The sequence below is a fragment of the Carassius gibelio genome, chromosome B15 (genome assembly GCF_023724105.1).
Source record: "Carassius gibelio isolate Cgi1373 ecotype wild population from Czech Republic chromosome B15, carGib1.2-hapl.c, whole genome shotgun sequence".
NCBI classification, from domain to species: Eukaryota; Metazoa; Chordata; class Actinopteri; order Cypriniformes; family Cyprinidae; genus Carassius; species Carassius gibelio.
The window spans coordinates 10,463,961-10,482,647 of NC_068410.1; the positions used below are offsets into that span (position 1 = coordinate 10,463,961).

At 35.9% G+C, this 18,687-nt stretch overlaps 1 protein-coding gene across 2 annotated transcripts; it reads left to right on the forward strand.

Annotated features, from left to right (window-relative positions):
* Window positions 1–234: 234 nt before the first annotated feature.
* Window positions 235–18,460, forward strand: LOC127972524 (echinoderm microtubule-associated protein-like 2). Of its 2 annotated transcripts, XM_052576096.1 has the most exons (22): window positions 235–446; window positions 4,378–4,563; window positions 4,837–4,963; window positions 5,508–5,612; window positions 9,553–9,581; window positions 10,203–10,332; window positions 11,226–11,375; window positions 12,130–12,199; window positions 12,930–13,040; window positions 13,210–13,305; window positions 13,919–14,053; window positions 14,482–14,581; window positions 14,805–14,959; window positions 15,239–15,364; window positions 15,702–15,833; window positions 16,403–16,470; window positions 16,626–16,714; window positions 16,957–17,054; window positions 17,154–17,241; window positions 17,331–17,426; window positions 17,590–17,720; window positions 17,811–18,460. In XM_052576096.1, the coding sequence occupies exons 1-22, from the start codon at window positions 377–379 to the stop codon at window positions 17,934–17,936; spliced, it is 2,418 nt and encodes an 805-aa protein (XP_052432056.1). In that variant the 5' UTR covers window positions 235–376; the 3' UTR covers window positions 17,937–18,460. The 2 variants fall into 2 exon arrangements, with proteins under 2 accessions (XP_052432056.1, XP_052432057.1); XM_052576097.1 differs by lacking the exons at window positions 235–446; window positions 4,378–4,563; window positions 4,837–4,963; window positions 5,508–5,612 and adding an exon at window positions 7,139–7,278.
* The last annotated feature ends 227 nt before the right edge of the window (window positions 18,461–18,687 follow it).

Sequence of the window (18,687 nt, forward strand, 5' to 3'; positions counted from 1 at the left end):
GGAGACACGAGACAATAATAATCTATTCATCTCTGTCATACCTGTGCACAATAGTCAGATATCTTTGTAGCCTTTGCCCCCTCAGGCCTTGCTAATTTGACTAACCTATCTAAATATATACTCATCAAGCTCATGATGAAAGTAGTGACTGAATATTATAGGACTCCGAGAGTAAACATGCTCTCTTGTTCCCTCTGGGTAGCAGATCAGCGGTGAGGCTGTTGCTATAGAAACGCAGGCAGCACAGGTTGTCGTCGGTTGCTCGGTGAAGAGGTAACGTTAGCGAAGGCTCACTCGTATGTCCGGAAAGTGGCCAGGCGAATCTGGGGACCGGTGATTTAAAAGAGACAATAAAGGAACTGATCAGAAGAAGGACATGTCGGAGCGAGTCGCTTCATGTGGGAACCTGTGTGACACGAACACGCTTCTGCTTCGGTATTGCAACGGTAAGTTTGGCAGCGACTTGACTCGGCATTCATAATGAATGCGCTAGAGCGCCTCACGGGATGGTTGTTTTCATTACGCAGGTCGATAACGCAAGCGAATTTTGTATTTGATATTAAACAGTTTTTACATGAACATTCCAGCAGTGTAGTGTTATTGACGTGTCGGTTTGGCTCTTCCTGCGAGGGCACAACAAAAGAAACAGTGTTGTCATTGATGAAGACATTTGTTTAAATTATGATCAGTTTTATATAGCCTACATGCAAATTAAAGACATTTTCTTATCGCATATATGCGGTTGGGATCAGTGCCAAGGTAGAATGAACATCTAACGTTACTCAGAGATTCAGTCTCTTGGTAAATATAAGGAGAATTTCAGTATGAGATTTCTCATGTGTTTACATTTTTCATTTGGTGATACGCTTTGAGCCTTTTATCCTGATTCAGTTTGATTCTCTGGGCCTTTGTTATTTGATTTCAGCTATGCATAATGTTTTGGTGGAAAGAATGTACTTGTTTATTGTGATCTAGTAATCAAGTGTATAACATTATGCACCTATTAAGATGGATTTACCTGGTTACAGTGTATCCGTAGTGATAAAGCTCAGTAGTAAACAAACATCTTGTCTGTTGGTAGCATTTCAATCATTAACAAACATTAACCCAAATATTTTTATTTACAAAGCAGCCATATTTTGCACAGTCAAGTTGTGAATGAGCAGAGCACCGAATTTGACTATGATGTAGTTTTATCATGAAAACATTGCATTTACATTCAAGCATTTAGCAGACGTTTTTATCCAAAGCAAAAGTGATTTCTCAAAGAGCAAACAATATCTCTTCTATACAATGGCAGGTTTATGAAACACCTAGTTTAGATTAGCAAGCAAGCTCAAGAAGAGAAATGCAGAAAAAAATAATATGCATCATGTCTGACAATTTTATAAATGCATGTTGTTGTAAACAACAGCAGAAATGTGATTTTACGTGTCTAAAACATTGTTCTGAATATTGCATTAGTATTAGCCAATCTACCAGCTGATGAATGTGGATCAAAATATAATAAAGTCTGTTTGGACACATGGCCTTTGACCTCAACGGAAAAAGATGTGGATAAGACAAGATGTTTCTCCTCCCTTTTAGCAAGAATAAGCCTATTGAGTTTGCTATCCTAGTTTAATGATTATATGGTTAGTTGCATTTTATTATTTCCATTGAAAATTTTTCCCCTAGTGCTGAAGAACAGACTTGTCACTAATTTTGTGTTGTGGTCCATTATTTGAGAACCACTGATACAAAATACAGTTCAATATCTTTAAATGTTATAAATATTTATCTTTATTTATACTATATATATATATATATATATATATATATATATATATATATATATATATATATATATGGCCAGTGCAAACATAAAAGAAAACATTTAACAAATATATAAAACTGTATATATAAAATAGATAATGACAGTTAAAATGATTGAATAAAATGTTGAATTTAATATACAATCAATCACAATCAACAATCAATATTATCACTATGGCATCCTCATGCTATACCCATTGTGCACAGCTTGTTGTTGTTGTCACTTAGAAACGACTATTTCCTCTTCGTTCTTGTGAATTACAGGTTCTCTCAAGGATAGGTATCGGTGTACATAGTGGTAATTGTTTGGGTTTTTTCAGTAGGGCAATTTCTGCGACAGATGGTTTGGCTGGACGACAGATGGATGTGTAGACGGTATATAGATGAGCCTGGGTCAGAGAGAGTGTCTGTCGGTGTTGTACAGTTAGATGGTTTACATTGGTTCTGCATAGCTATCTGGGCTCAGGCCATGATATTAGCAATTCAATTTGTACAGTAAAAATCCCTAATGTCAATCGTATTGATTAAGAAAATGAGCATGCGCCCTAGGGGTATAAAGCAACTAGTCATAAATCTTCAAGTGCACGTACACACTTCAGCGTCCCATTGGTGGAGAGGCTGGTCAGTGCACTTCCTGGTGGTGCCTGGCCGATGCATCAGACAGGTCTGGAGTCGAGCCAAAGCTGTCTCTCTCTCAGCCAACAGCACCACCAGCAGTTTTCTACCGCATAGGAGACGGGAATCAGTGTCCTGTTACAAACATCACCCTTCTACTCTTTACACACAGCACTGAGTGGTAAAGGGGTGGGGGAGGGTGAGAAAGGGTGGTCCAGACAAGGGATCAGCCATCCAGCAAGCCACGGGGTAGGTGGGAGAAAGAAACCTTGGCCAGGGAGGTGTTTGGCACCTTTAGGAACCCCCTAGAGAGCTGCAGAGGATCAGGCTGTCCGAGCGGGTGACTGGCAGGTGGACATAGTACTGACTGGAATGGCAGGTAGGTGGGGAGTACGAGCAGAGCGGGATGATGAATATTTCAACGCTCGGTCACAGAGCATCCGGTTTCCTCCAGACTGCTTTTGTCTTCCAGCATCACTATTCAGCTTTATCCTGCTTTCTTCTCACCTTCCACCTTTGCTTCCCTTTTTTTTCTTTCACTTTTATATTTCAGTTGATGTGCTCACCACCTGCTGAAGCTGCTTTACAGCTGTGATCTCCAAGTGTTAGCAGTGCAGGCACTAAAAGAGGTTTATGATATATGCACAGTTAGTGTGGAGCCCGCTGCATTGCCCTTGAGATAGAAACAGAGACAAGGAGCCACTGTTTTATCTGAAATATTGAGGAGCTAAATAAAAAAAAATGTGACTACAAAATTCATTTTTGCTTTGTTTGTTGTGGATATTTATAATTTGTATATTTAAATGAAACCCATTTGATGGCTGCCACAGTGAATGAGCATTGTTACCATTTTAAACTTTCTCAATTGTTTGCTGAGGCTTTCAGTTTTTTTCTTTTCTTTTTTTTGTGATTTTAATGGATTTTTTGTGGTAAGAACACATTTTGATGGATAAATATATATCACAGGTGTTTCAAAAATGTACACATTTTTATTCGTGCAAACAAGGTTTTCTTTGGACTACTACTTTTTTCAATTACTTACAACTAACTAGATCCCAGTGTTGTTATAGTGGATGTATGAAATGACAGGTTTCCTAGCAAATATTGTAAATTTAAAATGGACTTTCCACTTTAGGGTAAATGGGGTAACTTTTTGAACCAAATTCTTTCTGCAGTCTCTATCAAAATTGTATTAAATAAATAAATAAAAAAATGTAAAAAAAAAAAAAAATTAAAGTAGTATTTCTCAACCAGGGGGCCCTGAAAAACTTTCAAGGGACATCAGGATGATTTAATGTAATATATTTTATTAAATTAAAATGTTCATATATTAATAGTAAATTGTAAATATTCTAACTTAATTTAAATGCAAAAATCAAGATGTAAACTGAAACCCCATTCATAATAACTTTAGCTTGTTATTTTTGTATTTATTTTTAACATAAAGTTTTCACAATATCTGGGCCCACACAATGAATTGTAGGTAATATATATATATATATATCAAAGATTCAATTTCTGATAATAATAAAAAAAAACAAATCCTTGCTGACTCTGAGATCGTTCGCCAGCTTAAGTGAAAGTTTAACTGGCCTTATGTTTTCCACTCGTACATTACACGTCACGCCGTGATGTCACGTGTCATTACGGGACCTTTACGGGTTGTTTGTGAAAGCATGCACATATTCCAGGTAATCATGGGAGTGTGAAAGGGGCAAAATCTAGCTACCTGGGAGCAATAGCCGGGACATATTACCCGTGTATTTGCCGGAATTGCAGTGTGAAAGGGGCTATTTACTCACACTCGTGTCTTTCAAAACCTATATGACTTTTGTCTTTGGCGCACAAGAATATCTTTTTTTTTTTATTCCACAGAAGAAAAAGTTTTACAGATATGGATAAACTCTACAAAGTCTTATACGATAACTCTCTGTCTGTCTCTTTCAGATGATAATGTGTCAGCCGGGAGTGGGATGGAGATGGATGACCGTATCTCTCACCTGGAGCAGAGGGTGCAGCTGCAGGAGGATGAGATTCAGCTGATGAAGGCGGCACTGGCGGATGCTTTGAGAAGGCTGGGCTGCTGTGAGGAGATCACACAGGCCAGCAGCAAGAAAGGTGGACCTACTAAAGGTCAGTGCTTCATCATGACCCTCTGCTTATTGCCATTATGTCTTTAGAGCCTAGAAAACCGCCAAATGAAAGATACTTATCTAAAGCAACTTACAGTGTTCTTACTTTGTGTTCGCATCCTATGTTCTATTAAGATAATTCAACCCTAAGAGCTACAGGGATATATTGTAATGCATAAAATAGTGGTTACATAAAAAGTTTCCATGTGGGAGGTGAAGATAATTTGCATGTGATGATAACTTGTGTTCCTGTGTTTCTTCCTTCCTGATAAAGTGCGGCAGATACTGCAAGCTCTGCCATCCAAGCCACTGACAAATGGCTATGTGCAAACAAAACGCTTGAGTGGCTATCCTTCCTCTCCCTCCTCTCCGAAAAAGGAGGTGCTGATGTCTATCAAAAGGTGGGAGTTATACGCAAGACAATCTTGTAATATATATTTATTGCTCATTACTTTTCAAATCCAATTTATTAGAAGACATGCTGGTATCATACGTGTTGAAAATATTTTTCTTTTTCCACACCAACAACATTAATGCAGTATTACTTCTCTACCTCAAGGTGATGATATTGAGTAAAAAATTACTTGGCCCTTTTATTTTACAGGATCGCTAGGTATAATGAAGTATCTTATGCATGTATGGTGAATTAATAATAAATAGTTGTAGTATAATAATAGTTTATATAATAATTCATAATTAATATTAATAATTTGTAATGTGATGTCTGTTTAATACGTCTAGACTGACATAATCTGTAAATAACATACTGTCATACTCCCTGTTTACTACAATATCAGCATATACTTCAATACTACTTGGTAAAATAGTATACAATTATAATGAAATATCGTGAAAAATTCTTTTCTTTGATGTCTTTCTTTCCTGCCCTCTGCATTGTGCCTCACTCTTTCTTCTCCACCTCATGCTCTTGTCCCGGTGTGTCAGGAAGAGCATGTCCACAGAACGCCTGTCCACGGTGAAGAAGGAGATGGCAGACTCCCGCAGCAGAACCACCTCATCCAGCAGCTCAACATGTGGAAAGAGAGACAGGTACCTTTTCTAAGTCTAAATAAAGTGCATTAAACTCGTGGATTGTTCTATACAAAGAGATCAAATTTCAGTTCTTCTCCTTCCCTCCGAACCTTAAGTCTAGAACAAGACGTCAAAAGAGCTAAAAATAGATGTTACCTCAGTGTCTAATTAGAAGAAAGACAAATCCAGACCTGTGGTCAGCAAAACACCAGAGACGGTGTAAGGGGAAGAGGTGGACCATCCATAGAAAACCGTTTGTAAAATACCATTTTATATCATGTTTTGAGCTAAATCAGCACCATGCATGATATCATTGTCATTTTACTGCTGATTTGAACTATACATGTACAGTATACAAAACGTCAGGAAGCACCTTTATTCAGAATTTAAAAAAAATTAGCAATTGTTAGGTTACCATTGTGTCTTCGGGTTCAAACATACTGTAGCTCTGACCACTGTTACAATAAAGTAAAAAAAAAAAAATATATTAAATTGCTTAAAAGTCACAGTAAAGATATATATAATGTTACAAAGGATTTATATTTCAAATAGCTTGGTATTATTTTTTTCTATTCATTAATTCATTCAGAAAAAAAAAATGTATCATGTTTTCCACTAAAATTGTAAGCAGCAACATTTTCAACATTGATAATATAAAGAAATGTTTCTTGAGCAGATTTCTGAAGGATCATGTGACACTAAAGACTGGAGAAATGGCTGCTGAGAATTCATCTTTGCCATCACAGAAATAAATTACGTTTTGAAATATACTAAAATAGAAAACAATTATTTTAAATTGTGAACATATTTCATATTGAAAAGAAATAATATTTCATATAAAGGTTTGAGCGTTTCTTAATAAGAAATATATTTTAACTAATAAGTGTACTCGTGCATACAGCAAGAAAGCTTAGGAAGAATGTGATCAAATAGTGATAAATAATTTATAATTCGAATACATGGATTTCCAGTTTAAGCATTGATGTTCAGGTTAGACATCTGTCGATATAAGTGTTATTGACTGAGATCCTATCAGAGCTGTATAACACCCACTGAAAAACTCATTAAAAATTAATAAACAGAAATCCATTAACCATGTTACCACTTAATATAGTGTTAAATTCTATTGAGTATTTTTCTAACATGTTTTCAAGATGGAAAGAATTATGTAAAACTACATTTGAGTGAAGAAACATTCCAATAAGCCCAGTAGCCTAAGCCTTTGTTGTTATCACAAAGTATTACTTAATGAAAGCTTCAGTCTACTAAAGGGCTAAGTATCAGTTCCAACAAGTTTCCCACTATGCACCTGCAGGATGTTTGTATGGCAGATTAGACACGTTAGTAGTGTTTTTTATATACCACGATGATTCTTTGTGATCAAACTTTGTATGGTGCATGGCAACCGTGCAAAGTCACTTGGTTGACACACTTACCACTGAAACAGTATCTTGACCACAGAGTGCTTCATATTACTGCACTGAAGCACAGGGGGTGTGGTCAGCCAAAAATGGGCTGTCATGCATGCTAAGGAAGTTTCCTGCCATTGGTTAGCGAGGTCCATGTTCCTGCAGAGCTGAAGTTAACTCAAACAAGGAACTCAGTCTTTTGCCTGACGCTTCTGCAAATTCCAGCTAGCACTTAGACGGAATAACGGGACAAACAACATGAAGAAGTCAACCAGGTAAAGCTGAAGTTCTTGTTAAGCGCTTTCAGGTCTTCAAAAGAAAAACTTTTGGTAGTTTTAGGGTGAGGCTGATAATGGAATTGCTTTCAGCTTCCCACAACAAAGCAAACATAGGTAGGCAAACAGGAATATTCACAGCATCATGGCTTCTGACGAAAAACAAAGCAAACGCACCTGTGCTGAGTTTGTGTTTTAATTTTCCGAATGGGAACAATAAACTTTAAAAGCTTTCTAGAATCTGACATCTTTTTGCATATCGATTTTACTTTGCTGTTGCAAGACTTCAGTTTTGTAAATTTTATGCAACATTTTATGAGTCACAAAATGTGCATGTTTTCCATCTGGGTTTGATTATCATGAACATGAAAGCTATCCATTCAGCTTCCATTCAGGTTGTATATATGTTGCATATAATGCACGGGTTTTAATAATTGCTTTAGTGCAATCTGAGACAGATATTGATAGTTTTTGCTGCTAGGTTGCATGTATTAAACATGCACACCACCAACTGCCACACACAAACACAGTCGGATTTAAAGGAAGGACATCATGTCCAGAGAACTTCCTTTTAGTGAATCAATTTCTAAGCAATTCAGTATAATCCATAGAGATACTTTGCGTGCTGTGTTTTTAATGTATAAAAGACATGAAATGTCAAATTGGAACACGTCATCAATGCTGTGTGTGGTATGAATGGGTGTGTGCATAGTCTGTGCATTAGTTTAAGGCTTCTTTGAGGTCAAGCACATTAGTTGCACATGCTTACAGCATCATATTGAGTTATGGTTGCTACACAGCCTAGAGTGATTATTGGTAAAAATAGATTTTTCCAGTACGTGCTAATTAGAATATGGCTTTATTGCTAGATCAGCTGCCATTTTGTGCGTCATGACCTTAAATCAGGTGTGTGGAGCCCTGAAATGTTCCTAAAATCCCCTTTATAAAAAGAAATAAATTTATTTTTACAATAATCATGATGTTGGTTATAAACATGTTTCAAAATAAACGTCCACTGAGTAAAAAAGTGGCATAATTCATGGTTCAAACTGAATTGTGAAGGCAGATGCACAATCCAAATATTTTACCTGTTTTGTGTAATATTTGAATATTTACCTAAAGGTTCTGTTTCCAGAACTCAATATGGTGACACTTATGAAAACTATTCTTTACATCTAAATATAAATGGAAAAAACGATGAACACAGCGATTGATCTCAATGTTTTTTGTTACAGAAGCAGTTTTACAGAGATATGGACAATTCATTTGACACATGATGCTGCAAATGACACTGTTTGCCCAATAAAAATGCGAGAAAAAGCAGCTTAGTAAAATTTAAATATTTAATATAAAAATTAGAAAAATGTAAGAATTTAGTTTCACATCTGGCATTATATATATATATATATATATATATATATATATATTAAAAAATATGACAGTATTGTATGATTTTGTCTACAGTATACCACTCTAAAAAGGGGTTATTAGAGATGAGACCTGCTTTGGTTCAAGTTTTTCTTTAATGAAGCGTTTGGATGGTTTCTGCAGGACTGCATGGACAAAATCAGATCATTGTGGGAGCATTTCTATTCATCTGCACCCACGATCCTTCTGTCTCCCCTTTACATAAAATCTCATATTTTTTCAGCCAGAGACGCTGATGGCTGTCAGTTCTAATCGCATGAGTATAGTTGAGTCCTACAAACATATTCTAGCAAATAGTACTGAATTGATGGGTCTAATTTATTGCGTCTCAGGCTATCAATCGTGACAGACATGCATCAGCAAACAGGAAGTAGAAAACTGTGTGGTTAAAGAATGCACGCACACTCAGACACAAACAGAACTTGTTTTTCTTTTCTTTTCCCCTTTCTTTTTTACTGAAAGCATCCAGTGTAGCAGTTTTGTCTGTTTGTATGTTTTTAATGATAACTCCCCTACAGTCCTGGAACCTCCCCAGAATCTGTTGAGTCATGTAAACTGCCTGTACTAAAATTGAAAGCCGTTTTGGGGCCCGTTTGATCCTATCACATTAATTCAGTGTTCTCTCCATTAAACAGAGCTCTGTGAGAGTCCACATAAAAGTCAGGATTAATAGATGAGCTCAATGAATTAGTCGTCCTCTCACAAAGCACAGGTCAAAGTCAGCAAACAAACTTTTTAGAAATGTTTTTAGAAAGTTTTTGTTTGACTTTTGTGGCCCTTTTGTCTGGCTTATAGTCTTTGAAGGGATGAACAACTGAAATAAATCTCTTTTCCTTGTTCTTTCAGCAAAACCAAAGAGTGCACCCTCAATGCCGGTAAGTTTTTGTCAATTTCTTTTTAAAGTATTCATAAAACAAGAGCTCAGGATCAATACGTGTTTGGTTTTTGGTCTTTTTTCCTTTAGTGTTTTATGTGGGACTAGCAACTAGCAAGTTCATTTAAATAGCTCTTACTAAAACTAAAAAAAGCTGATAAAATTACTAAAATTTAACGTTAATCCAAAATATTAATAAATACTGTAGTATAAATAAAATTAAAATAACACTTATACATAAGAACCATGGCAGTAAGTTTTGCAATAAACATTTGATTGTTTAGTTTTTTATTCAATTGCAGTTTACTTTTCCACTTGAGGAAAGGCATATATTTTTTATATCTATGTGTATGTAAAATTTGTTAATCTTTGTTTAACTAGAGACAATGAGGAAATTGTTATGGGAAATTAACCTTATAAAACAGCCTGACCGGATTGCATTATCCTCTGCATTACAGCTAAAAACCATTTTGTATGGCCATAAAGCCATCATGTTGTAGTCACGTGTTGTAATGGGTCTCTAAATGAACACCGTTCTGTCAGTAGAGCTAACAAACCTAACAATACCTTACATTTCTGCTCGTTTCTATCTGGCCGCTTATGTTTTGCTCTTCTTGAACAGAGGATGGTTACGTGAGGATGTTCATACGTGGACGTCCAATCACCATGCATATTCCAGACCAGCTGAGGGAAAGCTACAGCCTTGACCAGAAGGTGGCGCTGCCAGAGCGCAAGCTAAAACTTCAGTGGGTGTATCCTTGTGAAGTTTTTTTTTTTTAAAGGTTTTTGTAATTCATGTGTTTTTAACAAACTTTTATCTGACAGTTTAAGCGCAAAAAGAAATGAAAGAACTTAGTTTAGTACTGACATGCAATGTGACAGCCGTTTCTGTGAGTGCTTCACATGTGTGTGCTCCAAAAAAACGTATATCAGAGGTTTATACGAATATGGTTTAAATGGATGATTTCAGCAGGATAGACATGATAATCCAAACCAAACAGATGTTTTTAGCAGAGTATGTATTGTGTAAAAGGGGGCGGGGAGCAGCAGCTCATCTGCATTTAAAGAGGCATGCACCAAAATATCGTTTCTGCTTCCACTCATTTTAAAAATGATATAATAAATGATCTGTGGGGTATTTTCTGCTGGAACTTCACAGACACATTCTGGGGATACTTGAGACTTATATTACATATTGTTAAATGGGGCATAATACTGTAGGTCTCCTTTAAATGTAACTGAAGTTAGTTGTTCAGTTTTTAAATGATTCTATTAAATTGTTACATTTTGAATTTTAAAGTAAAGGGGAAAAAAGGAGACTATATATGTGAGTTGCTTCCAGTCTAGTCTTTAATTTATAGCTATCATTTTTAAATGAGAATAACCAATAAAGAAAATGAAATAAGTATTGCAATAATAGCCAACAATGAAAATTAATTTAGTTAATGAGTTCCGATTTTTCAAGTTCTATTAATAATTAAAATGCATCAGTGACTTTAAAGGTAAATTTGAGCGAATTTTCTAATTAGAATTGAAAACCAAAAGAGACTGTACAGAAATGTAGTGTCAATTTAATAGCACACATCTTTGGTCATTTACCGCGGTCTATGGAAATGTTATTTTGTTTCTTAACGCACTCTGTTAGTTACGGCTATAGGGGAAGAGACTGCCGTTCCAACCTCTACCTGCTGCCGACGGGAGAGATTGTGTACTTCAATGCTTCCGTAGTGGTGCTCTACAATGTAGAAGAGCAGCAACAAAGACACTATCTGGGCCATAATGATGATGTCAAGTGGTAAATATACATTATATTGGTTTTTAAGATGGTTTCCACATGCTTTTGGTCATTTAGTGAACTGTTAATTAATATTAAAAGCACTGGTCGAACTACTACAGGAGAGAAATCAGTCCAACATTGATGTCATACAGGGAAAATAAACACTTCCAATTTCATATGTAGATTATTCTTAAACTAGGTCATTGTTCAAAGGTCCCTGAGATGTTATCACCATGCTATCATCTACACGAGCAAATACTTTGCACTATCATTCAGCAAAAGAGCCAATGTACTCAGGAAGTGTTGTCAGTTTGTCAATTTGCATTTTTAGGGGCAGATCTTGCTCTCTTAACAGATTCTTATCTTCAAGATAAATGAATCCTGCAGGATATTCAAATACAAATGCTGCAATCAAACCTGATCTTTTCTGCCATCTGTTTTATTTATTTTTTCCTCTTCTGTTTGGCTGCAAGGCAATGCTTGTACTTTTAACCGTTTTATGTAGATCTCTTCTGCTGTAAGAACCGCATCAACATGCTACTGTATGTGTTGTGAAATATTAGTTAATTGGCATTTGTCACTAATTAAAATAACACTGACATGCTCTCTCTGTGACTGTCAGAATCCCTGCTGGTTTGCAAAACAGTTGCAGCCTGTTTACGGTGTTTTCTGGGATCAGTCTGCATTCATTTACTGTTTCGCTAATGAGAGGGCGAGAGAGATGGGAAATCATTTCTGACAAGGACTGATCCTGACAATGCTCTCTTTGCAGTTTGGCCATCCATCCAGACATGGTCACCATAGCAACAGGACAAGTTGCCGGAACATCCAAAGAAGGCAAAGTTAGTTTACATTTACATTCTCTAGCAGTATATTGATTTGTTGATCTTGTGGCTTGAACCAGTCCTCGGTGTGATCAGAAACAAAACCACTGTGATCACAATTTACCTCAAAGTTTTAACACTTTACAAAGTGTGTTAGCTTTATGAATTATAGCCGTAAGAATTTACTTTTAATCAGCAAGGATGCATTAAATTGATCAAAAGTCACAGAAATGTATAATGTTGCAAAACATTTCTGCTGTTCCTTTTAAGTTTTTATTCCTTAAAGAATTATTTCAAAAAGGTGTCATGGTATTTACAAAATATTTAGAAGCAGAGCTGTTTTAAACATTGAAAATACTTCGAAATTATTGCACTAGACCCGTATATTGTAATGATTTCTGAAGGGTCATGTGACACGGAAGACTTGAGTAATAGCTGATGAAAATTCAGCTTTGCATCACAGGAATAAATTACATTTTAAAATATAATAAAAATAAAGCTGTTATTTTAAATTGTAATAATATTTCACAATATAACTGTTTTTATTGTATCTTTCCTTTCTTGGTGAGCAACAGCCAAACAATTTGTAAAAATCGTACTGTCCCAAACTTTTGAACTGTAGTGAGTAAATGAGTAAATAAAATTAGTAAATAATGAATGATGATTTTTATGTGAAATATTCATCTCATCTGTTATAGAGATGCTCCAATCATATGCATATAGCACTCAATATTTATATTCCCATCAGGCCTTGCAGCCTCATGTCCGTGTGTGGGACTCTGTCAGTTTAAACACTCTTCATGTGATCGGAGCAGGAGTGATTGACCGAGCTGTCACCTGCGTTGCCTTCTCAAAATCGGTAAGCTTTGCTTTTTTTTAAGTTCCGGATAAATAATCGATGTGCTTTGATACCATACGACATATGAGAAATCTGCACAATGGGTGTAGATAATGAATGTTTGAACAATGATAAATGGCTGAATGAACAATGGTATTTTACATGGATATAATACCCCTCCTCTTCACAGAATGGCGGTGCTCATTTGTGTGCGGTTGACGATGCAAATGACCACATTTTGTCTGTTTGGGACTGGCAGAAAGAAAAGCAACTGGCAGAGGTTAAGGTGAGGCAAGGCAACATGCTGTATGAAGATAGAGAAAGAGAGTGTGTGTGTTTGTGTGTGTAAACTGAGAAGAAGTTAATACAATGCTAGACCTAATAATGTACAGCTTCCTAACATAGTCTGTCTTGTGTGATTTATCTATCAATAACAGAAAGCTGAGTGTTCACAGACCAAGTGGTTTAAAACCCTGCACTATGACGTCTTTTTGACATCTGCACTGTTCTCTTAATTTTGTAATGTAATGATTTGCACTACCTAGGAAATTACTGTGCAAACATCACCAATCTCTCTTACCAATCCCCTTCTATTCCAATTGCCGGGCTCTATTCTATTATGCAATACCCACTTTTCACAATCCAATCAATTCTCAATAGATCAAATCAATTATTACATATTACATTTCAGGCTGTTTTAGTTAGATTTAAAAGCATCTAAATTTGTTTAAAATGCTAAAATCATCATGTTTACACAAAAATGTGATCGTTTTACTAGTGTGCAGTTATCACAGATGTCTTGATGTATACATGCTTATTGGGAATTAATAAAATAAGCCACTTCATGAAATGAAGAATGCATCATATTTTATTTAAAATATTCACCCACGATTTTGCAGTGTTCCAATGACTCAGTTCTGGGTGCTGTCTTCCACCCCATGGAGGCCAACCTTATTGTCACCTGCGGGAAGTCCCACATCAACTTCTGGACAATGGAAGGGAATACTCTTACAAAACGCCAGGGACTGTTTGAGGTTTTCAACATTTATTTGTCTGTATTCCCACTGAAATACAAAAACAGCACAGAGTGATCCGAGTTGATTAACTGTGTCTGAAATGTTCATTGTAATTTATTTTTCATTTAATATTATATTTAGTTTTTCATTTAAAGGTTAGATTATAAATTTCAAATAAATTATTTTCTTTTAAATCCTTGTTTTGTTGCATTCCAGTTCTTTTTTTATTTTAGTGTAATTCAATTTAATTTCACTTTATTTATATTTATTTGCTTTAAATCACTATTTTAATAAAAAAGTCAGCATAGGATGATGCTCTTGAGTGCATATTTTATTTAAATGTATTTCTTATAAAATACAATAAAGTTGCATTCTAAATCCCTATGGCACAAAAATCTTTTATAATAATTTTATTTAATGTATTCCTATATTTGGTGCGCTTTCAGAAACATGAAAAACCCAAGTATGTACTCTGTGTCGCTTTTGCTGGGAACGGAGATGCAATCACTGGAGATTCTAGCGGAAACATCTACATCTGGGCAAAAGGTCAGGAAATAATTATGCTATTAAACATGTAAAGTGTTGTTTTTTGTTTTGCTCTGCCACTATATTGATTCAGGTGGCACATTTTTAAGAAATAAATTACATTTAATCCACGTTTTTTATCTACTGGCAATCAGAAAAAGGCAGTACATCCATCTGTTTGTCTGCTGTTGGAGATACTCCCTCAGTGCAGCCTATGATTTGGTGATGAACTCTTGATTTAAAGGTGGAAACCGGATCAGCCAGGTGGTTTCAGGAGCACATGAGGGTGGAATCTTCTCTCTGTGTGTGCTGAAAGATGGAACGCTGGTGTCAGGTGGAGGAAAAGACCGCAGGGTGCTGTTGTGGGACCATGATTACCGCAAAAAGAGCGAAATTGAGGTGAAGTGGTGCTCTTGTTCTTACAAAACAAATGAAAGCTTTACTGACATTCATAATTGAATCCAGACACTCCATTTACTCTCTAATACGGCTTTTATTGTTTGGATGTTATCATATTTCTAGTACTGAAATGTAATCCAGGCATTCATTTGTGTTATTTATCAGATCCAGCTACATCAGCACTGAATCCGCTTAATTCAGAACAATTTGTGCTAATCGTGTTTTAGTTGAGATTTACAGATTACATGTTCCTTAATATATTTCTCTGTGTGTAATCAGGTTCCCGAGGCTTTTGGGCCCGTCCGCACTCTAGCTGAAGGAAAACAGGACGAGTTGTTTGTGGGAACGACTCGAAACGCTGTTCTGCGGGGCTCTTTCTCTGGGTCCCTCACTCCCATTGTTCAGGTATGTTGTCAGATGATATGACAGATTGTTTAAATGCCTTTTGGCCGAATATCTTTGTTCCCTCAGTTTTTTGTAGCCAGACCTTAGGTAATAAAGAACATATGGCCTGGACCATATTGCAGCTTATAGTGGCCAAAAAGCTTCCACTTAAACAGGATGAGACCAGATGTAACATAGCAACAGTTGTGTGTGTTCACATGCCTGATGTGGTTTTTCTGAACTAGGTTATAACACAATAATCAATTTTACCTGTCCAGAAGTAATCAGTACAGGACATGGCCTCCTGGACCAAAATCTCCATTCTTACCCTGGTCTGTATGTTTTCTTTCTGTGAAAGGGTCACACTGATGAGTTATGGGGCTTGGATGTGCATCCCAGTACTGAGCAGTTTGTGACTTGTGGTCAGGACAAGCAAGTCCATCTCTGGGACACCTCTTCCCATCTGCCTCTGTGGAGCAAGGCCATTGAGGTTTGCATGAAACTCTGTGTTTACTTTTACACTGCTGTAATATGAAACATCAAAAGCAGTCCCATCTGCTTTGCTAGTTTTATTTTGCAAATTGTATGTTCACTCTGAGGATAAATGACTGTTTAAGATTCTTTAAAAAAAAATGTTTTATTAAATGTTCTGCTATGATATTTATATATAGAGAGAGAATGAGAGATTTTACATTTTTAATTTTTGTAATATTTATATTGTAATATTAAAAACTAAATGCACATAATAATAATAATAATAATAATAATAATAAAAAATGTCATTTGACATGAAATATATTTCATTATGTGTATTTACTTTTTTACATTGTATATTTTTGACATATATTCATTTTTATTTTTTTATATTAAGATCTAAAAATTAAATCCATGTATTATAAAATGATACATTGTATGAAACATACTTGTGATTTATTTTAATTGTTTTTAATATTTATATTAAAATATAAAAATGAAATGCATATATTTTGCTATACAGATATTATAAATATGAAATGTAATTATTTAGTTTTTTTACATTGTATCTATATATTATTCTAGGACCCTGGACGTTCCGTTGGATTTCATCCCAGTGGTGCTGTGCTTGCTGTGGGCACCATGACAGGAAGGTATGATTGCACATGGGAACTTTTCATTTTGACTTCCTTAACATGTCAAACCTGAAACATTTAACAGCTTTAACATTTCTTAACCGTATATTTAATTAAAATATTGTAATTTGACACCTCATTATTGATAAAAAAAATGTTCTCCTGTCTTACAGGTGGTTGGTGCTGGACACTGACACCCGTGATCTTGTCTTTATGCATATAGACGGCAATGAAATCATCTCCGTTGTTAAATATTCTCCAGGTGTGTTTATTGTTCATTTGTGCTTTTAGCCATTAGTCACAGCTATTCCTAGTATTTTAATATTTGAAAATATAATCTATTCCCGTGATGGCAAAACTGAGTTTTTACAGCCACTACTCACTTTTCATTGATTTAATGCATACTTAGAATACATTAAAATGAAAAATAAAACAAAAAACAACCCCAGACTTGTGACTGATAATGTGTCCAAAATTGCCGCTCACATCCTCTCTGTCTCATAGATGGTGCGTACCTTGCTGTGGCTTCCCACGACAACTTTGTTTACATCTACTCTGTTACTGAGAACGGCAGGAAATACAGCCGAGTTGGCAAATGCACTGTGAGCTTTGCAAGAAAATGAATCCCAAATATGTTTCTAATCAATGTAATGAATTCGAGACCATTAGCACTCATTTAATGCTGTGTGTTGAATCCGTAGGGACACTCCAGTTTTGTCACTCATCTCGACTGGTCCACCGACAGCCAGTTTATTGTAACCAACTCAGGCGACTATGAGATCCTATTCTGTGAGTTGTTTTCTCACCTAACACCTTCGTCATTAAATGAAGCTCAGATGTCATTGTATTAAAGGCTGGTTATGTTTCCTGTTAAAAAGGGGAAGCATCCAATGGGAAGCATATTACTAGTGCTGATGCAGTGCGCAATCTAGAATGGGCCACTTCCACCTGTGTGCTGGGTTTCAGTGTGTTTGGTAAGTCACCTTATACATAATATGGAGAGGAAAAAAGCAATGTCTTCGGTATCCATTATTAATTGTTATTCTGGAAATGAATATGATATATTGAAATAATGTTTTTTGGATATTATCAAATTTTTACATTTTATTTTTAAATGTTTTTTTTTTTTTTTTCAAGGAATCTGGCCAGAAGGTGCTGATGGCACAGACATTAATGCTGTATGCAGGTCACATGACAATAAGCTTCTTGCCTCAGCTGATGATTTTGGCAAAGTGCACTTGTTCTCTAACCCCTGTTCCCAGCCGAGGGTGAGTATGTTTTTTTTTTTTTTTGCATTTTATTTTCAACACTGGCCAATTAGTATTTCTAAAACTTTTTTTTTTTCACTTCATCCACAGGCTTGCAGCCATGTCTATGGTGGGCATAGCAGCCATGTGACCAATGTTGCCTTTCTCCATGACGACAGTCATCTTCTCTCTACTGGTGGGAAGGACACCAGCATTCTTCAATGGGTGCTCGCTTAGTCACCACTGAGCCTCCTGCTGCAACCTCACTGTAGACTCCTGCCCACTAGAGGGCAGCACTACTGTGCCTAATTCCCTTTTCTGCTGTCCTGTTTGCCTGTATTGTGTACTATGTTATTAGGTTTTGCATTCATTATGGTACAGAGTCAGTTTTGTCTCTGGTCCAGATGCAATGACCTGATTGTTTGAGGGGTAGAGGCTGAGCTTAAATCAGTGCTAACTGGCAAACACTAGTCTAAAGTGAATTGTACTCTTTGTTGAATCACCACTAGAAGGAGCTCTGGTGCTGGAGAAGAAGCATGTTGTCTACTGTTGAAACTATTTAAGCCTATTTAAAGAGTTTTAGCTGCTGTTTCTGTTGCGGAAGCCTATAGAAATCTATTATGCTGTCACTTAGTGGAGGTTGTATTTTAATATTGGAAGTGCATAATAATGTTGTGGCACTTGGCTTTTGGTGCATATCTAGGGGTGAACTTAAGCTGTGCTTTGCCTTTTGTTTGTTAATAAAGTTTCTCATATAGCAATGGATTTTCTTGAAATCTTTAGAGGGTTGATCTAATAACACATCATTTTAGAATATCTATTCATCAATTTAGACTTAAATATTCAAAATAAATATTATTTAAATACTGATTATTTACTATATATAGAGGTGTGTGTGTGTGTGTGTGTGTGTGTGTGCATACATTTATGTATGTGAGTGAATGTGTTTATAAAATTGATATATTTGACCATGGACCACAAAACCAGT

What these genes read in the sequence shown, in the direction of transcription:
- LOC127972524 (XM_052576096.1), top strand. Translation starts at nt 377, where the DNA reads ATGTCGGAGCGAGTCGCTTCATGTGGGAACCTGTGTGACACGAACACG. An exon ending in GTGCTGATGTCTATCAAAAG is followed by an intron (nt 4,964 to 5,507) that starts GTGGGAGTTATA and finishes CCGGTGTGTCAG; the next exon opens with GAAGAGCATGTCCACAGAAC. An exon ending in TGTGGAGCAAGGCCATTGAG is followed by an intron (nt 15,834 to 16,402) that starts GTTTGCATGAAA and finishes ATATTATTCTAG; the next exon opens with GACCCTGGACGTTCCGTTGG.